Source organism: Miniopterus schreibersii (assembly GCF_964146895.1).
Source record: "Miniopterus schreibersii genome assembly, chromosome: 2".
Taxonomy (NCBI): domain Eukaryota; kingdom Metazoa; phylum Chordata; class Mammalia; order Chiroptera; family Miniopteridae; genus Miniopterus; species Miniopterus schreibersii.
Genome location: NC_138102.1, coordinates 165,054,712 through 165,078,630, shown reverse-complemented (window position 1 = coordinate 165,078,630; position 23,919 = coordinate 165,054,712). Strand labels below are relative to the sequence as shown.

Genomic DNA, 23,919 nt, shown 5'->3' with positions numbered 1-23,919 from the left:
GCACAGGACAATGCTCAAGCCAGGGATGCCCACCCCTGTATATTAAATCCTCAGACCCTTTTTGTCTTATAGCTAAAAGGGTTTTTTTGTTGTTAATCCCCACCCAAGGATATTTTTGCCATTGCTTTTAGAGAGAGGGAGGGAGGGAGGGAGGGAAACATCGATGAGAGAGAGACACATCGATCGGTTGCCTCCTGCACACACCCCAACCGGGGCCGGGGATCAAACCTGCAACCCAGTTACATGCCCTTGACTGAGAATCAAACCCAGGCTGATCTCTAACCACTGACCCACACTGGCCAGGGCTCTTATGGCTAAAAGTTTAAACCTTTTTACCAATCTCTATTCCCCCACACCCTAGCCCTTGACAAGCAGTTTTCTGTTAGAAAAAACAGAAACTATTGAGTTTGACCCTTCTTTTTCTGTTAGGATACCACATATACAGTGGTACCTCAGTTTTCGAATGTAATCCATGTGGCATGTTTGACTTCCGAGGCGTGTTCGAAAACCGAAGCATTTACTTCCAGGTTTTTGGTGTTCATAAAATGAAATGTTCATCAACAGAGATATTAAAAAACAGAGGTACCACTGTACTTGATACCATATAGTATGTCTTTCTCTATCTGACTCATTTCACTGAGCATAATGTGCTCAAGGCCCATTCATGTTGTCACAGACAGCAAGATGTCCTTCCTTCTGATGGCTGAATAATATTCCATTAATGCATATATACACCACATCTTTATTGACTCGTCCACTGACAGACACTTAAGATTGTTTCTCTGTAGTACTGGCTATTGTGAATAATGCTGTTATGAACATGGGAGAGCAGATATTTCCTCCAATTCCTGTTCTCACTTTCTTTGGATATATACCCAGAAGAGGGATTACTGGATCAAGGGTTAGCAAAATTTTTAATTTTTTGAGGAGCCTCCATACTATTTTACATACCGGATGTACCAATATACAATCCCACCAACAGGGCAAAAGGTTTCTCTTTCACCACATCCTCACCAATATTTATCTGGTCTTTTTTGATGACGGAAATTCTGACAGGTGTGAGATAATTCACTGTGGCTTTGATTTGTATTTCCCTACTTCCCTGATGATTAGTGATGTTAAGCACCCTTTCATTTATCTGTTGGCCAAATGTATGTCTTCCTTTAAAAAAAAGTCTACTTAGTTCCTCCTCCCATTTTTTAAATGACATAGTTTTTATTTTTTACTATGGAGTTGTATGAATTCTTCATATCTTTTGGATATTAGCACCTTATCAAACATACAATTTACAAATATTTTCTCCCATTCCACAGGTTGCCTTTTCAGTTTGTTGGTTTCCTTTGCTGTGCTAAAGCTTTTTAGTTTGATATTGTCCCACTTGTTATTTTTGTTTTTATTGCCTTGTTTCTGGTGTAAAATTCGAAAAATCGTTGCCAATACCAAGGTCAAGAAGACTTTTCCCCTATGTTTTCTTTTAAGAGTTTTAGGGTTACAGGTCTTAAATTTAAGTATTTAACCCATTTAAGATGATTTTTGTGTATGGTATTAAATATGGGTCCAGTTTCATTCTTTTACATGTGGCTGTCCAATTTTCCAAACATATCCTTTCCCCACTGTATACTCTTGGTTTATTTTTTGTAAATTAATTTACCATATATGCATGGGTTTATTTCTAAACTCGCTATTCTATTTCATTGATCTATGTTTTTATGCCAATACAATACTGTTTTGATTATAACAGCTTTGGAATATAGTTTGAAATTAGGAAGTATGGTACCTCCAGCTTTGTTGTTCTTTACTGAGATTATTCTGATTATTCAGAGTACTTTGTGGTTCCATACAGATTTTAAGATTGTTTGTTCTATTTCTGTGAAAAAGACCATTGGAATTTTAATAGGTCTCTGTTTTTTATTACCGTGAGACTTACAAAAGGAATCTATCCCAGCAGGGATTAGCACACACAGAGCAATCATAATCGCTTATCTCTCAGGTTTTTCCTGAAAGAAGTCTATCTGCCTACTTTAAAAACTGCTAATGGTCAGGCTTCTATTTTAGCAGATATCTAGAGGCTGACTGTAATCCCTCCAGGAGACCAAGGAAGCTAGCAGACACAACCTCCATCCTCTACCTCTAGCTCACTCCAAAGTTCCAGTATCTCCACTGATTCAGCTTGTACACACAATCTAGTGCCCCAGCTTTTGTACATGCTGCCAAGGTGATGGGCCCCTGCCTATATAGCTTGCCTTTGAAAATGAACAAGACTTACATCCACAAGTCCCACAGGAATGAAGCAAATAACGAAGCAGTTCTTAATAGGTACAGGGCAACTACTTCTGCAGCAATATACCTAAGTCCAACACAGAGGGAGCAGGTAAAAAAAAGCCCATCTCCGAATTTCTCCCTGAAGGGCCCTAACTATATACTTTCACAGCTGCTGCCTGGGAGCCCAGCTTCCCATGAGCCTTCATCTAGGTGCTCACTGTGATCCTCCACTTTGAAATACATGACAAATATTAGTACAACCTCAGCTACTGGCAGCCAGCCACTAAGAACAAAAAAGGCAGTTTGGACAATCACAAAAGTTTGAGAGACAACCAAGAGCTCAGGCCAGGCTGATTGGTAAGGTTCATCTCCTACACTAGATCACTCCATCAAGAGTGGGAGAGGTGGCTGTGTTTACCAACACAGAGAGTCAAGGAAAATGAAGAAACAAGGAAATATGTTTCAAACAAAAATAAAAAATAAAATAAAACTCCAGAAACAGACCTTAATGAAACAGAGATACATGATTTACTAGACAGAGAGTTCAAAATGACAGTCATAAAGATGCTCACTGAGGCCAGGAGAACAATGCATGAGTAAAGTGAAAATTTCAACAGAGACAAAAAAATAAAGTATCATAAAGAAAGATCACAGAGCTGAAGAATACAATAACTGAACTGAAAACTTCAATCCAAAGGTACAAAAGCACACTAGATCAACTGGAAGGAAAGATCAGCAAACTCAAAGACATGGCAGTGAAAGTCATCCAGAGAAGTGTAAAAAAAGTGGAGACAGCTTAAGGGCCTTATGGGACACCATAAAGTAGACTATAAACTCACATGATAAGGGTCCCAGAAGGAGAGAATAAAGAGAATAAAAGTGGCAGAAAGATTAATGGAAGAAAATGGCTAAAAATTTCCCTAACCGGAAGAGAAAACAGACATCCATAAAGTTGCAAAAATGATGAATTCAAAAAGACACACACCAAGACACATTATAATTAAACTGTCAAAAGTTAAAGAGAATCTTTTTTTTTTTTTTTTTTAAATATATCTTTATTGATTTCAGGGAGGGGAGGGGAGGGGAGGGGAGGGGAGGGGAGGGGAGGGGAGGGGAGGGGAGGGGAGGGGAGGGGAGGGGAGGGGAGGGGAGGGGAGGGGAGGGGAGGGGAGGGGAGGGGAGGGGAGGGGAGGGGAGGGGAGGGGAGGGGAGGGGAGGGGAGGGGAGGGGGGAGAGGAGAGGAGAGGAGAGGAGAGGAGAGGAGAGGAGAGGAGAGGAGAGGAGAGGAGAGGAGAGGAGAGGAGAGGAGAGGAGAGGAGAGGAGAGGAGAGGAGAGGAGAGGAGAGGAGAGGAGAGGAGAGGAGAGAGAGAGAGAGAGAGAGAGAGAGACAGAAACATCAATGATGGGAGAGTCATTGACCGGCTGCAGCCGGCAACCTGGGCATGTGCCCTGACTGGGAATCGAACCCTGATCGCCTAGATCCTAGATCGATGCTTAACCACTGAGCCACACCTGGCCGGGCTAAAGAGAATCTTTAAATTAGCAAGAGAAAAACAACTTGTTTCACACAAGGGAACCCCCCACAAGACTATCAGCAGATTTTTTTTGCAGAAATGTTGCAGATCAGGAGTGGCACAATATATTCAAAGTGCTGAAAGACAAAAACTGCCAAACAAAAAAACAGTAAGTACTTCCTTAACATCATTGATAGGTTCTGTGACTCTAAGAGAAATGACATATAATGAAACATATTTTACCATGGGCTAATTGATATAAACAAGAGTTAAGTTCCTATGGCATTTCATCAACATTATAATGAAACCACATTGAACAAAGTTATTCAAGAATCTGCTGTACTCTACCCAGCAAATTTGTCCTTCAGAATGGAAGAAAGATAGAGTTTTCCAGACAAGCAAAAGCTAAAGGAGTTCATCACCACAACTTGATCAGCCTTACAAGAAACATTAAAGGAGCTTTTTCAAGCTGAAACAAAAGAACACTAATTAGTAACAGGATAACATATGAAAATTTAAATTTCACCAGTAAAGACAAATATATGGTTAAATTCAGAATACTCTAATGTTGTAATAGTGGTGGGTAAATGTGTTAAAAGACAAAAGTAGTAAAAATAACTAAAAGGTTAAAAGGCAAAACAGTAAAAATAACTACAATGTGTTAATGAATACACAAGGTAAAAAGATGTAAATTGTGACATCAGAAACATTAATGTGGGGGGAGAGTAAAAATAGAGCTTAAGTATACAAAATTAAGTTATTAAAGAAAATGTTCCTTACAATAACAGTAAGTGGGATTTTACCTTGATACTTCTGTTTCTCATGTCTACATAAAAATAGTTTTCCTGAACTTATAAGAAAATGATGTTCAAGGTAGTTTTTCTAACTTGACAGAATTCAGTCTTCTGTTGTTTTCATTAATATTAAAAACAATGATAGCTTCCTTTCTGAGATCTTCCAGCTGTTCCTCTGTCTATCCTTATCTGAACCTTCTCTTTCCTTTCCCTTTAGTTCCTCTTAATTTTCCCTATTCTTCTTTATTTTGATGATACTATTCTATTCAAATTTGTTTCTACTCAGTGTGGTACCCTGTCCTGGTAGAGAACTCTAGCAGGTACAATTCAAGAATTCTTTGGAGCAAGACTGCTCTATCATTTTCTGTATTTACCATGGACACACTGTTGCCGGACACTGGAGTGGGCAACCCCCACCCTCTCATTTCAGCTGCTGCTCTTAATATAGTCTACCACATTGTCTAGTAAATAGTTGAGGCTATTTTGGAGGTCTCCTGCATTTAAGTTCAATGAAACACCCCGCATATTCATTCCCTTCCCTTCCCCCCTTACTCTTGCACAGATAGTAATACTACAGAGGCCTCGTAGCTGTTGGTGGTCCGCCCTTACTTGCTTTTATTTCTGGATGCCTGAGGTTAGTTTATGATATGTTTTTAGATTTTCTATCTAGTTACATTGGGTTTTGTATGGATATCCCAAGGGAATCAAGAAAACTATGGCGTGGCCATATTCAATTCCTAGTGTCCCTCTCAAAGCCAAATTTGAAGTTCAAACACAACAATTATGTTTTTTTGTTTGTTTTAAATCCTCACTCGAGGATATTTTTTTCTATTGCTTTTTAGAGAGAGAAGGGGGGGGCATAGATGTGATAGAGAGACATCGATTGGTTGCCTCCCACACGTGCCCTGACCTGGGCTGGGGACCAAGACTGCAACCAAGGTACGTGCCCTTGGCTAGAATCACACCCGGGACCCTTCAGTCCACAGGCTGAAGCTCTAACCACTGAGCAAACCGGGTAGGGCACAACGATTATGTTTTTGTATTCATCATATACTTATTTTTTGACATTTATTTCTAATTGTTTTTAATAAGTCAATTTCACTCATTTTTTGAAACAAGACAAAAAATTCCATGACTATAAAAAGTTTATTTTAATAAATTCTTTAAACCTTTCCTGGTTTTCAAATGCTTCCTGATTCATCATTCAGATAACTTACAAGTGCTTACCCTTTGAAAAATTCCTTCAACATTACCTAAGGCTCTCTAGATTTCTGTTGGAGTCTTAGAATAAAACCACTAGAAACCCAAATAATCAAACACAAGAACATAAATAGGAAATGTCTTTAAAAATCTGAACATGATATGCATATATGCACAACACAAGGACACGGACAATGGTGGGGAGAGGGACTGAGGAGGGGGATGGGATGGGGTGGAATGGGTCATTGGGGAGAAAAAGGGACAGCTGTAATATTTTAAACAAAAATAAAAATAAAATAAATTAAAAAAAAAATCTGAACATGATCTGAGTAGAAATTCCATGTTTATGTATTATAATTGTCTTCCTTGATTATGAGGTGTAGTATACATACAGTAGGTTTTCTCCTAGTCCAGGAGTTGGCAAACTACAGCCCACTGGCTCAATACATATGTTGAAAATAGAGTCTGACTGGAACACGGCCATGCCCATTCCCTTGTGTATTATCTATAGCTGTCTTCACACCACAATAGCAGAGGTAAATAGTTGCAACAAAGATCATATACACCCACAAAGCCTAAAATATTTACTATTTGGCTCTTTACAGAAAAAGCCTACCAATCTAGAGAGCTTCCAAATGAGCTTCCATGAGCAGTACCTAGGGCCCTATGGGTAATTCTGAGTAGGATGACCTTTTGTTGTACTGGGTGTCCAGCACATTGCAGAATGTTTAGCATCCCTGGTCCCCTAGGAACTACAATGCTAGTAACACTCCCAGTCCTCACATTAACCAAAATTCCCCACACATTTCCAAACACTCTTGGAGAGAGAAGTACTATCTCTGGTTGAGAAGCACTGAAGAAGTAAATTAGCTCAGAGTAAAGGAGGAGAATATATAGTTCATAAATTCTAAATGCTACCAACAGATGAGAAATACAGGTACCTTCTAAGAGGAAACTGGAAGTGCATTCTTCTTCCCATTTGACACTTAGCAAAAAATACACTAATTTCTTAATAAAATTAGGCTTTATAATCTGATTACTATATCAAGACTCATGGTGTTTACTGAAAGTTTAAAAGTAAATTTATAAGGCAATCTTACCGATTTGTGCCATCCAGATTTGATTTGTGGATGAAATTAAGTTTTGCATCTGCCCAATAAAGCTTCCGTTCCTCATAATCCAAAGTCAGTCCATTTGGCCAGTAAATGTCAGTGTTTATTATAATGAAGCGACTTGAACCATCCATTCCAGCACGTTCTATCTTTGGTACTTCTCCCCAGTCTGTCCAGTATATGAATCTAAAAATCACATAAACAATAAACCCATGACATAAGCAGGTTAACAGCAAAGTATTTCATAATTATCACTATTAGATTAATAAACACACTCAGAAACACTAAAATTAAAACACTAGAAATTATCAGAATTTTAATGATCTACCTGGTAATAACTGATTGAGGCAAGCAAGCATCAAAAAGGATGCAAAAAAACATTTGATCAAAGTTTACTGGGGAAAAAGGATATTTACACTTTCTCAATGTATCTCCCCCCAGGTTACTTACTAATAACAAAGGGAAAAATTATAGCTTTAGAGAAAATAAGCTTGGTGAACACCACCCTAACCACATCATATAAGTTAACATCGTTAAGGACACAAGCTGGCATCATATATGCAATGCACTGGGAATACATGCCATCTTTTCTACAGAGCCTTACACAGTATTCCTGCCCTAAAATGCACAGCTGAACAAATTTATGAAGAAATGGAGAGAAGCAAATTCAGAAACATTCTGAAAAGCAACAGCCTTTGAAAATATCAATGTCATGAAAGTAAAAGAAAAGCTGAGGAACCACTCAAGATTAGAGGAAAATAAAGAAACATGGTAACTACATTAAGCACATAATTCTAGACTAATCAGCTGGGAAAATGCTATAAAGACATTATTGGGAGACCTATCAAAATCTGATGGATTGTCAAATTATATAATAGAAATGTACTAAAGTTAATTTCCTAAACATGATTATTGTATGGTTAGAGCATACAGAATTTCATTGTGCTATTTTTGCTTCTACAGATGTGACGTTTTTAAAAAAAAAAAAAAAAAAAGGAAATCTTAATAGTCTTATTCCAGAGAGGGAAAATTTTTTCCCTTGATTTAAAGGTAAAACTCTGAATATGTTATATTGCAATTAAAAGCATTTTTAAGTTAAATGAGATGCTATGAACTAGATATGAAGTACTCAATAAATGTGTTTAAATGTAACTGAAATTTAGGTATAACTTTTACTCAAAAAATAGGTGGAATGGTGATACTAGAATGATTCCACTTATGTATACTGTTATTTCACATAAAGTGCTTACTCAAATGATAGGACGAGAATATCAAGTGAGGAATAAACATACTTTCTAGTTGCAAAGTATTGTGCTAACAGCTTTCCACACATTATCTCACTTAAGCCTTATAGCAACATTATAAAATATTATCTCCATCACCATTATTTTAGATTTTAAAAAACTCAGATAAGTTAGCACACTGTTCAAAGTCACACAGCTAATAAATGCAGAACAGAAATTCAAATCTGTATTCCTCAGATTCCAACACTTATGCCACACACCACAGCCTTGATTTGTAAAGGATAAAAGGCAAACTGCTCCCGAAATTAATAATGATTGGATAATGTCCAGAATGAGGAAGGGGGGGATGGTTAGATTCATGTGAGATAAAACTATGTAAGAAGGCAATTTTAGATCATGTTACAATTTGTTTTTTATTCTTAGAGCAATATAAATGTACTTAAAGACTTTTAAAATTGGAGGTGAAATGACTAGATGGGGGGCGGGGGGCTGCAATATGAAGAGAGACCAGAGGAAAGCTAAAAAGAACAGAAAGGCCAGAGCTCCCAAAATGACTGTGAGGCACTCAGCAAGTTGTCTCTCCTAAAATCAATTTAAAAAAACAGGAAAAGATTATCAAAAAGAACTAAAGTCCCTGAGAATTTATCAAAGGACACATAACAAAAAGAGAAGCATTCATTCAAGAAAATCTACCAAATCACAGTAAGAAATGTGGTATTTCAGCTAGAGGTTATAGCATCAGCATCCCCGGTGATGCTGAGTTTATGGCACAGAAGTTCTACCCCAAGAAGACACGACAGGCCATAAAGATTGGCCAAAGAGGAGCTGACTTTATTTGGAGCACTTGGAAAAATTATGCCTAGGAATATTGTCAAAAACAAGGGTAGTCTCTTCTCAGTGGCAAACAATTCCAGCAATACTGGTCAGGAAAGGTAACAAAATGGCACCCCAGACAGAAACTGAATAGAGAGATCCTTGGTAGTCAGGAAGGCTGTGTGCATGCACAAGGCTGCTCCTGCTCCTGCTCCTGCTCCTGCTCCTGCTCCTGTTCAAGAGACACTACAGAGAACCACTGAACACTAGTCTCTGGTCGTATGTGGGATAAACTTTAAATTTCCTAAAATTTGAAAACATTCGCCAAACCACAAACAGATTCAAAGAAAAATGATGAAACCCTTACTGGCTCAAGGCATTTAGGAACAACCTCTAATCAATCATTAGCAGACCACTAAAATATAGTGCCCAGGGACAACCTCTAGAAAGCCAGGCATAAAAAAAAAAAAAAAAAAAAAATTAAGAAAAAAGCAGTAGCCTTCCAAGAAGAGGAAAATTTCCTTCAAATATTTTCTTTTGAAATTCCAAATTATAGCCTTCTCTCTTCTAGAGCCTTGTTAGGGAAGGAATCTCCAGACTATTTTTGTTTTGTGTTTTGCTGTCCTTTACCAAGTCTAACAAACTTGGGGGGGGGAGGGGGGAGTTGAGCAGTGACTTCAGAAGCAGACATTAAGAGGGAAACACATTCAAAAGAGTTTAGCTGAGGCAAGTCATTAAACAAACAAAAAACAATAGCAAAGCCACAAGCCAGGGCTCAGATCCATATATGCTATAAGGACATCAATTACCTGTCTGATATACTACAGGAATTCCCAAAATTAGTTTCTGACAAGAATCTTGCCTTTGAGCATTCTCTCAGTTCACTTCTCCAGCTTGCCTTACCTGCTTTTACTGAACTGCACTTTGCCCTGATGCTGCAGGGACAAATGCCAAAGAAATTTGTTACTGGATATTATAACGGTGTTGTTCATTACATTACATAGCAGCTTCTTTATGAAGACTAACGAGGGTAGAAATTGGTTTCATTATCAGGAGTCAAGATGATTTCTCAGCAAATGGCACTTACCTAAGGAACATTAGCTCTTATAATTGATATGCTTTAGATTGGCTTAGATTATTCCTAGGGCCCATTCCAGTAACAAAATTTAGATTTCTTATTAACGGTCTTCTTTTATATCCACCATTACATCTCACTCAATCTTTCAATATTAGAAAGGGGAAAAAATACAAACAACATTCAAATCATAGCAAAGATACCCACAAATCCTATGGCCCTTCACTCACAAAATGTCATGGACATTTGGCATTTTAGGGTGGCTATCTAGAATCTAAACTACCTTCCTATGTTTGAAGAATCCTCCTTTTAAGGCAGAATCAAAGAAATTGAAAACATCTGGTATTTTACCTTCAAAACCTCCACTGCAATTGGAACAAGGGCTTTTTTTTTTTTTTTTTTAAATATATCTTTACTGATTTCAGAGAGAGGAAAGGAGAGGGAGAGAGACAGAGAGAAAGAAACATCAATGATGAGAGAGTCATTGATGGAGCCCACAACCCGGGCATGTGCCCTGACCAGGAATCGAACCCCGATTGCCTGGATCCTAGGTCGATGCTCAACCGCTGAGCCACGCCCAGCTGGGCGGAACAAGGGCTTTAAGATCTGGGTTTTGCCACTCTAACAAACCAAGAGGGGGGTTAGAGAGGGAAGAAAACGAAGCAAAGGTGACACCAGCAACAAGGACCACAAGCAATCTACCCATTCTGGTGAGGTTGAGGGCAGTAGCAATGGCTAAGAAAATACAGGCTGAATTAGCTCATCCTTTAATCCATCCAGTTTTACAAGAAAGCACTGGCAGCAGTTTTAGGAGTATCTGTTGCCTCAAGTTACTGAGAGAGTACAAACAGTGGTGAATATACCATCTAACAGTGATGCCTTCACTGTCCCAGGTTTGTGGTATGATTTGGATTGTTGTTCCTGACTACAGATTCCTAGTTCTTCTACCATTTAAGAAATTCTATGAGTAACCCAGTTATCTGCTTTAAAAATACTTTTTCTGTTTAGAGGGATTTTCTATTGCTTAAAACTATGAACACTAACACAAATTTCAGACTGACAACAGCACCCCAAAGCATTAGTTTAAAAGTTTAAACAAAGTCACTTCAACTCTTATGCCAACAGCAACTTGTACCTTAGAACTTCCCCCGACCCCCATCTTCTTACAAATGGCATGCTTCAAGAGTCTCATAGCTATTCCCTCAATCTACTATGACTTCTCTCATTAAGGGACAATGTCAACATTCATAAGAATGACTGACAGAACTGTCAGGCAAATCACATCCTAAACTGTCCATCTTGATGAAAACATATAAAAGGAACAATTTGTGACAGACTTGATACTTATATCATCATAAACAATGAAACTGTTTGCTTTATTATCTACACCTTTATAACTTCAAAACTCAATAATCATCAGTACATAATGACCATGAGATAACTGGTTCTTGAATATTCAGAAACCAGAATTGTACATGTAATTAACAGTTATGCTATGATCTGAATGTTTATCCCTCCAAAACTCATGTGTTAAAATCCTAACTTCCAAGGTGATGGTATTAGCAGGTGTGACCTCTGGGGTGATTAGGTCATGAGGGTGGATCCCTCATGAATGGAATTAGTGCCCTTATTTTTAAAAAGGCCCAAGAAAGTTTCCTTGCCCTTTCTACCATGTGAGGTTACAGTGGGAAAAAAAGGCTATCTAGGAAGCAGGCCCTCACCAAACAGCAAATCTGCCAATGCCTTGATCTTGGACTTCACCATCTCCATAACTGTGAGAAATAAATTTCTGTTGTTTATAAGCCACCAGTTACAATATTTTGTTATAGAAATCCAAATAGACTAGTACAAGTTATCTTTAGCACAATGTTTCTAGATTGTGCATACCCTTCCCCGTACAAATACACTAATAATAATAATAATACCAGCAACAACAATAGTGGTAGTAATACCACCACCACCGACAGCAACAGCAGCAGCATGAAATACCTAAAGCACAAATTTTCAGCCCTGGCAGCATTTGAGAATGACCTGAGAAACTCACTAAAAATATCAATAACTTGGGTTCTTCTATCAGAGATTCTCATTAAATTGGTCTGGGGTGTGACCCAGGCATCAATCTTATCTAAAAGCTCCCCAAAGAATTCTAATGCACTCAGACAGGGTTTAGAACCAGTAAAAAGAAATCTCACTTTCTCAAGAACCTATTTCTCCATAGGACTCAATTTTTGTACAAGTAGTATTAATGTGTTTAACTCATTAACCAGCTGACCATAAATATTAACAAATAATTAGCCCCAGGTGCCACTTAGTCCCTAAGTTGTGGAAAACTATATGTAAGGGAGCGAAGCACCAAATAAATTCCACCCACATAACAGCCTTCCATACATTCTTCAAACATTTTACAGTTTGACAAATGTGATTCTAAAAGTTCACAGTTATTGCTTAAATTTTACTAAGTAGAAATATACAAAGATCTGTGAGAATATAAGTGAATTTTCAAATTTCTTCTGCAACTTTTCAAGCTTTTGATACCCAATACTTTACATAGAAGCAACCCTCAATTATGATTTTAATTTGTCAATTCACTTCATATATCACACACAATAGCCTCATTTTACTTATGAGGCATGAATAAATAGCATATTTATAAATACCCTTTGAAATCTTTTGTCTGCAGTTTAGAAAATGTTGCCAAAATGGTAAAAGAGGGATTATGTTAGATCACCTAGGAATTTTCATCAAAATGTATACTATACAAATAGTATACAGTTGACTCTTTAACAACATGGGTTTGAACTGAGCAGGTTCACTTGTCTAAAATTTTTTCCAAAAAATATACAGGAAAATATTTTATAGAGATTTGTGACAATTTGAAAACCTCACACACAAACCACGTAACCAAGAAATACTGAAAAACTTAAGAAAATGTTAAGTATGCCATGACTACATAAAATATATGTAGACACTAGTCTATTTTATCATTTACTGCCATAAAATATGCACAAATCTATTATAAACAGTTAAAACTTATCAAAACTTAACACAGTACCATTCATAGTCAAGAGACATGTAAATAAATGTAAAGATGCGGTACTAAATCGTAAGTGCTTAAAATTAACTGTAGTATTGTACTACAGGTTGCTATTGTGGTAAACTCAAGTGTTCTGTTAAGTATCATCTCTGTGTGAGCAGTTCATCTCTCCAGTGAACTGTGTATCACAGTAAAAAGTGATCTCTTGTGATTCTGATAGGGACACTTATAATGTCCAAAGATTGAGCACCTGAATTAATCTGAAGTATAACTGTATTACTTATAAAACTGTAGAACATGTATACTTATGTGAGCATGGGTTTAAGTTTTTTTTTCCTTAAGCTTCTTTCTCCTAGGCCTTTGCACCCTACACCCCTTGATCCTGGACTGAAGCAGTTAAGGAGGTGGTGCAGGTGTGAACAATAGGTTAAAATATCACCTTATCAAGACATTGCCAGATGACCAAGATCAAAAGAATGACATCTGCGGACTTCCAAGACTGCACATAGCTGCATTCCATTCCCAGCCTCAGTTTCCCCCATATAACCCTATCCTTCAGGCCACTCCTTTAGAGTGGGTGCTCATATGCTCCCAGTCTTTTTGGTTGGCCAGCCTTCTCAATAAATGCCTTATATGATTCAACCCTGCACCCGTTGAACTGGATACAGCAACAGGCAACCCGAGCCCCACCAGGGTTTCCCGGTAACAGTTCTTGAGTACTTTTTCATCATGTTTAGTGCAATACTATAAACCTTGAATAACACCATGGGAACCATACTAAATGCCACTAGTGATGCTGGAAATGTTCCCAAGAAGCAAAGAAAAGTCTTCAAATTACAAGAAAATTTTGAATTGCTTGATGTGTGCCGTAGATTGAGGTCTATAGCTGCGGTTGCCCACCATTTCAAGATAAATGAGTCCAGCTTAAGAACTGCTGTAAAAAAGAAAAGAACATTTGTTGCTGCAGGTATGCCATCAGGTGCGAAAACCTTGCACATTTTGTGAAATACCTTTTTACTTCATAATGAAAATGCAGCTTTTATTTGGGTGCAGGATTGCTATAAGAAGAGCATACCTATAAATTCTAATATGCAGAAAAAGTGAAGTCATTATATGGCAACTTAAAGCAAAATGAAGATGAAGTATCTAAAGCTGGAGAATTTAATGCCAGCAAAGGATGGTTTGATAATATTTTTTTTGTTTGATAATTTTAGAAAGAAGTTTGGCTTAAGAAATGTCAACATAACAGAAGAAGCAGTTTCTGCCAATCAAGAGGCAGCAGACAAGTTCCTAGACGCCATTAAGAAAATTATTGAGGAGAAAGGATATCTGCCTGAACAGATTTTTAATGCAGACAAAAGTACCCTATTACTGGGGGGGGGGGGGGGGGGGGGGGATATGATGCTACAAAAAACATTTATTAGTAAGAAAGAGAAGCGAGCACCAGGATTTAAGACGGAAGGGATAGGCTAACTATACTGTTTTGTGCAAATGCAGTCAGGTTTATAGCCACAACTGCCCTTATCTATAAAGTTCCTAACCTCTAAGCCTTGAAGGAAACAGATAAACACCAGCTGCCAGTCTTTTGATTATACAAGAAGGCTTAGACAATAAAAACTCTTTCTCCGGACTGGTTTCATGTATGCTTTGTCCCTGAAGTCAGGAAGTACCTTAACAGTAAAAGACTGCTTTAAAGTTCTTTTGATACTGGACAATGCCCTGGCCACCTAGAACCCTGTGAGTTCAACACCAAAGGCATCAACAAAGTGCTCTACTTGTCCACAAACACAATTCAACCTCTACATCATAAGGGCTTTTAGGGCTCATTTCACACAGTACTCTATGGAAAGAGTTGTCAACGCTATGGAAGAGAACCCAGATAGAGAGATCATCATGCAAGTCTGGAAGGATTACACCACTGAAGATGCCATCGTTATTATAGAAAAAGCTGTGAAAGACATCAAGCCTGAAACAATAAATTCCTGCTGGAGAAAACAGTGTCCAGATGTTGTGCATGACTTCACAGTATTCACAACAGAGAAAATCAAGGAAATCATGAAAGAGACTGTGGATCTGGCAAAGAAAAAAAAGGAGAAAAAGGGGGGGAAAAGGGTGGGTGGGTGGTGGTGGTGAAGGGTTTCAAGATTTGGACCTTGGAAAAATTCAAGAGCTAACAGACACCACACCAGAGGAATTCACAGAGGATGACTTGGTGAAGATGAGCGCTTCCAAACCAGTGCCAGATTAAGAGACAACGTAGAAGCAGCAGTGCCAGGAAACAAACTGACATTAGACAATCTGGCAGAAAGATTCTGATTATTCAAGATTGCTTCTTTTGACTGCTTTTCTAAAATGGACCCTTCTATAACATGGGCACTGAAACTAAAGCAAATGGTGGAAAGACTGGTACCGTACAGGAACATTTTTAAGAAAATGAAAATGCAAAAATGTCAGACAGAAATTATGACATCTTTTCGTAGGGTTATACGGAGTGTGCGTTCCTCTCCTGTTGCCCCTTCTACCTCTCCCACCTCTTCTACCCCTGAAACAGCAATACCACCCCCTCTTCTTCCCCTCCTCCTCAGCCTACTCAGTGTGAAGACGATAAGGGTGAAGACCTTTATGATGACCCACTTCCACACAAATAGTAAATAATCATCATGCCGCACAGTCAATAAACTTACCTATCTGCCAGTTTCCACAGGAGGGTAGGAGCCTTTCATAAGTATCAGTTAACCGACCTGGATGGTTTTACATGGACCAATCTCCCTTTCCAGCTTTTTGTAATTTATCACTCCCCTGACTCCACTCATCCTCCTATTCCCTCATTCTCCTTTAAAACACTGAGTCATCTCTATTCAAATCAAAGTGAGGTCCATTCATACTGGGCTCTTTTCCATGTTGCAGTAATATATTACTGATTAAAATCTTTCCTTACCATTTAAATTAAGGTTCAACATTTGTCAAAATTCATTAACACCATATGCTAAAAAGGGCGAATTTTATGGTATAGATGATGACACCTCAAAGAAAGAAAAACTTTTGTAAACAGTAACAAAAAGCTTCTGAACAATCAGCAATAATTCACCTCATTAGTAGGTAAAAATAAAAAAAAAGATCATCTGAAATGTTGAAAAGTTATGACTAAAACCAATTCTAGAATTGTGTTTCTATCAACTAAATGCATACACCCTTTCTCTAATAGTAATATGCAAATAATGGCCAGGGGATCAAGTCTGACTTACGTATGGCTCCATGAGTTAAGAATAATTTTTACATTTTTTTAAAAATATTTTTATGGATTTCAGAGAGAGGAAGGGAAGGAGAGAGCAGCTTTGATCAGCTGCCTCCTGCTAGCCTCCTACTGGAGATCAAGCCTGAAACCCGAGCATGTGCCCTGACCTCCAGGTTCATGGGTCGACACTCAACCACTGAGTCACACTGGCCTGGCAATTTTGACCCTTTTAAAGCGTAGTTAAAAAAGAAAAAGAATGGAGGGGCCTGGAGAGTATTATGCTAAGCGAAATAAGCCAGTCAAAGACAAGTATCACAAGATCTCACTTATATGTGGACTCTAATGAACAAAATAAACTGATAAAATAGATACAGGGACACAGAAGCATGGAACGGATTGACTAATCTCAAAGGGAAGGCAGGGGTGGGGGTTGGGTTGGAGGTGGGGGTGGGGATGGGGATGGGGATGGGAAGAGATTAACCAAAGAACTTATATGCATATATGCGTAACCCACAGACACAGAAAATAGTGCAGTGAAGACCTGGGAGGGGGCTCAATGGGGAAAAAAGGGGGACATCTGTAATACATTCAACAAGAAAGATTAAAAAAATAGTGATAAGAGATTTTTAAAAAGAAAAAGAAAAAAGTTAACATGCAACAGAGACTGTACATGGCCCATAAAGATTAAAATATTTACTGTATGGGCCTTTATAGAAAACATTTGCCCACCCCTTGCTCTAAAGTCTTACTACAAAATGTGGTCCATGGACAACCAACAGCCTCAGCAAAATGTCAGGCTCCATCCTAGAACTACTAAATTAGAACCTGCATTGTAACAAGAGAATAAAACCAAAGTACACTCTTTCCTTATAGATGTGTCTTTGTAACATCAGAAAACACACAGTAAATACGTAGTAACAGAAGTACTATACACACTCTAGAAAACACTAAACAGTATTTCTAGGATAAATCTATAACACACTTGGCAAATTGCTCCTAGATTAATTCAGAAAAACCATCAATTAAATCTCAATTACACTGTGACTATTGCTGAACCCAAAATTACAGCTGACACAATCCAACACCAAGATAAAATACTTTAAACCATTCTTCCAGAGAGTGTGGTAAGCATTTAAGCCATTCACTAAGCATAATAAAAATTATAAAGGTGTTCCCAAGTTTTTAAGAATATTTCCCTAATTATTTTATCAAAACCCTTCATTTCATCCAAAGAAAAAAATAGGATCTGAATTTTCCCAAACCTTTATATGCATGTTATAGTCATTAATCTCAGCCTCCCAGAATGACTTGGAAATGGCCATTCTACAAGTCCTGCCACAAACTAAGTGTTTAACTGAAAATTAGATACAAGTATTAGCTATGCTGAAAAACTGTTGCTATGATTCCGAAGCTTGGGAATGAGAGAGGACAGAGCATATATTTAACAATAATTTAAATAAAATTACAAAGTATACTGCAAAGTATAAGCATTACTCCATGATCAAAGGATTCATATTTGTTTATATCAATACAAATCTCCCTCATATCAAACGTCATTAAACAATAGGATTGGTAGTACACAGGGGTTTGGGCTTAGGACTCTTCCCCATTCTGTGAGATGTGACAGATTCTATAATACTTTTTAAAGCAAATGCTGAAAATATTAATTATAATATACTTTTCTACTACCCCTACCTTTATTACAAAAAACTGTGTATTAATTCCAGGGCTAAAATGTTCATTTTTTATTGCTTTGAGGTTAATGAACTAAACTCATTTAAACTGTATACTGTATCTATATTAGATTAAACGTGAGTTCATACTGATATCTCTAATTCTAAACCACTATTACACGGGTCATTCTAGCCTCAAACAACAAGTTGCTTATCTGTAACTTCCTACTCCACAGTGAGAAAGTTGGTTCACACCACCTACTGTTTATTTAACTGTTTAATTCTAATACAGAATCAGAATGGTTAACTATACTTATGGGAAACAACACTATCAACTAGAGCATACTGCTTATGTGAAGATCCTTTTCCTTTAGTCTCATAAGTTCCATGCATTTCCAAAGTTAACTTAGGCTCAGCACTTTTCATTCCCGACTCTCTTCAATGAGATTTTTCATACATTTCTAATACAATTAGAATGTTTTCTGTCTGTCTCAGTCTGCATTCCATCTTGGGGTCCTCCAATCTCTTAATTTTTTTAATTGATTTTTTTAGAGAAAGGAAAGGAGAGAGGGAAAGAGAAACTTTGATGTGAGAGAGAAACATCGATGTGAGAGAGAAACTTCGATGTGAGAAAGAAATTTCGATGTGAGAGAGAAACTTCAATCTTTTGCCTCCCGTAACCCCCAGACCAGGGATGGAACCCACAGCCTGGGTATCTGCCCTGACTGGGAATCAAACCTACAACCCTTCAGTGCATGGAATGATGGTCCAACCAATTGAGCCACACCAGCGAGGGCCCTAATTTTTTTTTTAACTTGCACACATTAAGGTTCACTTTCTGCTGTAAAGTTACATTGATGATTCTGACACATGTACACTACTTTTTTTTTAATGATGCTTCTCATCTTCTATATATAAAACATCTTACAAACAATTTTACCACTCATTCTTCAGGTAAATACTATGCATTTCCAAAGTCTCCTTCAGTCTACATGTTTGTAGGCTTATCTCCATGTAGAGTTCACTTTTTTATAATCTCATTTTAGAAAACTTTGCTTTCAGATTACTAACAGTTGTCTTATTAGATTAGGCTTCAAAGGAAAAATGTTAGTTATGTAAAAAAAAAACAGATTTCAGACCTTATTTCACAACCAAGCTCAAAGAGCTTCACTTACACTTCTATCATTAATACACTAATAAAAGCTTTAAAAGACAGTTATGAATTTATTTTACTGCTTTCACTTATACTTTGGTCTTCCCTTGTATAAACTGAGACGATACCAATTCACTTAGCTCACTCTCACTGTACGGGGTTTTAAACAAAATCAGTCTTGTCTAAACAGTATCTGTTTGCTGTAAATAGTTTATTATAATAAATAACAGTATTATTAGATCCAATACCAATGGTTCAGGAAACGAGACTAAGACTGGGGAATATAAGAAAGATACAGGAATATACAGATTCTGTTCCCTGGATGCCTGCCTCAATTCAAATTAAAACCTCTGAATATGCATGGAACTCATCTATCAAAATTAAGATTCTTGACTATATATACTATTTGAGATCTTTCTAGTTAATAAATATCATATGATTCTTTACCCATTCTCATGTATTCAGATCTTCAATGCAAAAAAGCAAAGACCTGACTTCCAAATTTCCAGTTCGGCATGTAAGAAGCTACAAATCTTCACTCCACCCTAACAACAAGCAAAAACCTGAACAAACTGAAAAATCAACAATTATTCTCGGATCCATCAGAGAAATAAGGTCACAGAGCAAATTGCTGCCCCCCAAAATTGGAGAGACAGACAGGAAGATACAGAGAATCACAACTTACCAGAGCAGAAACCCATAAGCAGAAGCTTCTGTAGAAACTGGTACCAGGGTAGGAAAACCTAAACTGTAATTGACAAACTGCCGGAGGATTAGTATGTAGACAAATCTAAAAGCTAAAATAAAAACTCTAGAAGGAATTAGTCATGAGGGGGCACTCACACTTTTCTGAGTTTTACATCGAGGAATGCTACCAGATCCTCAAAGTGAAGATCAAATAAAAATCCTCTCATGCTTCCAGCAGGGGGATGGAAAGGTAACCATTTTGAAATACATCAGAGTATTCTATTCTTCTTAACAAGGCCTGCCCCCTAGACAAAACTATTTTACCCGAACCTAACAGGCTTGAGGGAAGGGAAATACCCAAGTCCAGCCCCCTCTAGCCATCTTGTCCTGGAAAGAACTGAGAAGCAACCCTGGCCAGGTGGCTTAGTTGGCTGGAGCCACCAGTTGGTACGTTGTCCCGAACACCAAAAAGGTTGGAGATTTGGTTCCTAGTCAGGTCACATACCTAGATTGTGGGTTTGATCCCTGGTTGGGGGAGTACAGGAGGAAACCAATCAATGTCTCTCTCTCCCCACCCCCTATCCTTTCTTCTCTCTGAAAATCAATAAACATATCCTCACATGAGGATTAAAAAAAACAAAAAACTGAGAAGCATTTGTGAACCTCACAGCCCAGGAGCACAGACAGGCTAAGAGACTAAGACCTATAATAAAACTATAGAATGCTTCCGCTCTCCCAACACCTCAACACATTACTAAAGGCCTACTTACCACTGTTCCTCTTACCCAATATATCATGTCCAGCTTTCAACAAAAAATTACAAGACATACTAAAGGAAAAAGAAGTTTGAAGAGCCCAACCAGTGTTGAGCATCAACCTATGCACCAGGAGGTCCCGGTTCAACTCCTGGTCAGGGCACATGCCCAGGTTGCAGGCTTGATCCCCAGCAGGGGGCGTGCAGGAGGCAGCTGATTGATGTTGATGTTTCTATCTCTCTCTCCCTCTCCCTTTCGCTCCCACTAAAATCAATTAAAAAATATATTAACAACAACAACCAAAAAAATGTTCGAAGAGACAAAGCAGCATCAGAGCCAACTCAGCTATGTCAGGGATGGTGGAATTAACAGACCAGAAATTTAAAACAACCACGATTAATGTGCCAAGGACTCTAATGAAAAACATGTAAGAACAGATCAGTAATATAACCAGAGAGATGGAAATTCTAAGAAAAAACAAAAAAGAAATGCTAGAGATTAAAAATGCTTAACAGGCCCGTCCGGCCGTGGCTCAGTGGTTGAGCGTCGACCTAGGATCCAGGTGATCGGGGTTCGATTCCTGGTCAGGGCACATGCTGAGGCTGCCGGCTCGACCCCCAGTCGGGGGCATGCAGGAGGCGGCCGATCAATGACTCTCTCATCATTGGTGTTTCTGTCTCTCTATCTCCCTCTGCTTTCCTCTCTCTGAAATCAATAAAGATATATTTAAAAAAAAAAAATGCTTAACAGATTTGATGCCTTCAATGGGCTCATAAGTAGACGGGATACAGCTGAGGAAAGAATCTTGGAACTTCTGGATACGTTCATAGAAACTTCCAAACTAAAAAGCAAAGAGAAAAAGACTAGGAGGGAAAAAATGGAACAGAATATCCAAGAACTATGGGACTACAAAAGGTATAACATATATGTATGTAATGGGAGCACCAGAAGGAAAGGAGAAAGCAGTATTTGCAGCAATAATGTCTTAGAATTTGTCCAAAAATAATGTTACACACTAAACCACAGATCCAAGAAGCTCAGAGAACAGCAAGCAACATAAATACAAAAAAAAAAAAAAAAAAAAGAGGAGGAGGGGACTCTACAAGTAGGCATATCGCATTCAAACTCCAGAAAATAAAAATAAAGAAAATAAATCTTGAAGGAAAAAAAAATCCACAGAAGGAAAAAACACCTTAGGAACAAGGATAAGAATTATATCTAACTCCTCCTCAGAAACCATGCAAGAAGAGATGGGAGTGAAATTTTTTCCTTTCCAAGGAAGGAAAAAATCTACCAACCTACAATTCTGTACCCTACAAAATTATCCGTTGAAAGTGAACAAGAGATAAAAATCTTCTCAGATGAATAAAAATTGAAGGAAATGTATTGTCTATAAACCTTCCTTGCAAGAAAATATGTTATTCAGAGTGAAGGAAAATGAAACAAGAAACTCAGATCGACATTAAAGCAAGCAAGAGCATTAGAGAAGGAATAGTGAATGCAAAACAAAACCTTTTATTTTTCTTATTCTTAATTGATATAACAGATAAGTTTGTTTAAAATAACAATAGCAACAATGTATTTCGTAACAGCTTATATATGAATTAAACAAATGATAGCAGTGATAAAAGGGACAAAAGGGAAAAATAAAGAATATTTTGCCCCACTCAATTTTGCTGTGAATATAAAACTGCTCTAAAAAAATAAAGTCTATTTAAAAAAAAAAAAAAAAGGCTTTTTTGCTTCAGTTGGCTATTCTACAAAGCCTGGCACTCGTTTTTGGTGATCAGTAAAATTGGTACCAAAATCCTCACTTGGCACATTTCCCCAAAAGCAGCTAAATCATGTATCCAAAGAAAGGAATGAGAAGCAGAGCCTGAAAAAGATAAATGATATCCTGATATGTTACAAGTGAGTGTCTCAGTCAGTGCCATAACCTGACAGCAGAAGGGAGCTCTGTGCTTGGGTCTTCTCCGCAGCCACCACAGTATATTTTTCCCTAGGCTTCAGACACAGAATCTGCTTTACAAGACTCTGTCCTTCTCCAGGGTGAAGAGCCAGGAGAAAAACATTCATGGCATTCAGGGATGCAGCACTGAAGCTGATCCAAAAGGAGCGAAGTGATGCTGGAGAACTATGGCAGCTGATCTCATTGGGAATTTCGTTTTGGAAAACCCAAACTCATCATTCAACATGAGGGGAGAAGACAAACCCTGGAGAGAGGAAAGAAAACATCCACTGGAATTCACCCTCCAAAATCAGACAAAGTATCCTCTGTATCCACAGTAGCTACAGAGAATTTATTCTGTATCTTGAGTTATGATTATCTGAAGAATTTATTTGGGCCAGGTAAGGGGACAAAAGTAAGTTACAATCTTTTCACACTGTCATATGAATACCAATTTATATCCCTTAGTATAAGTGCAGTGCAAGACAAGACTAGCATGCTCTGTCCTCAAATATGTGTAATCCAGACATGGCACAAACATACAATATCTATATAAATGGGACAGACTCTAGGTACTAAAAAAAAATTAAAGGTTTATTCTATGTATCAGAAAGAATATGTGAACTAAAAAAATTCCAAGTTTACAAAAGAGCTTTTAAAATTCCCAGCAAACCTTTTGAACTTCTCAATTTTTAACATCAATCTATTACACATAATTTTTTAAACTGGATCCTTTAGGAGTTTTTGTTTTTCATTTTTCAAAATTATTCTGTGACTTGAAAATTTTCAGCAACTTTACACAACTAGAGTAGAGCTGCCAACAGAAAGCATCATGATGTCAATGTCAAATAAATCATCAAGAGTTATATCTACATTGGAGAGATGAGGAAAGGCCATTTCCATCACATACATATATATATATATATATATATATATATATATCAGATATAGAGACTCTCACTGTAACTGTTAAACTGCGTAAGAAAATCTGAAGAAATCAGGTTGATACAGTAAAGTGCACCTGCTTAAAAAAAAAAGCTTGAATAACATAAAGGTGTCAGATTTAATAAGGTGCAATATTTAGAGGCTGCTACTTTTAAGACAGAGTTAATCTTTAAAGGGGGTGTGGGCACTAGCCAATGACAGAAAGTATAAACTTTTTTTTAAAAGATCAACTAGCAGAACAGAAAACATTAAACTGCTACTAGCAGAACAGAGACTTCAGGATGGAAAAAAAATAAATAAATTCTGAGGAAAAAAATTCTCTAGATTTTCTGCCAGGATATGACATAAACATTTTATATTATTAAAATGACAGGCTTGAAACCCACCCCCTACCCCCACCCTATAGCCCAGCTACCTAAAAATTAGACTAAGGTAAACTCTTTGACTACATCATTTTATTTTGGACTCTTTCCA

At 37.6% G+C, this 23,919-nt stretch overlaps 1 protein-coding gene across 2 annotated transcripts in view; it reads right to left on the bottom strand.

The window, feature by feature from the left end:
- LRP6 (LDL receptor related protein 6) overlaps nt 1-23,919 on the bottom strand; it is a 123,980-nt gene that overhangs the window by 69,191 nt on the left and 30,870 nt on the right. For both annotated transcript variants that reach the window (XM_081127995.1, XM_081127996.1), the window contains exon 3: nt 6,872-7,069. In XM_081127995.1, coding sequence (XP_080984121.1) covers nt 6,872-7,069 — 198 coding nt within the window. The remainder of the gene's footprint in view (nt 1-6,871; nt 7,070-23,919) is intronic.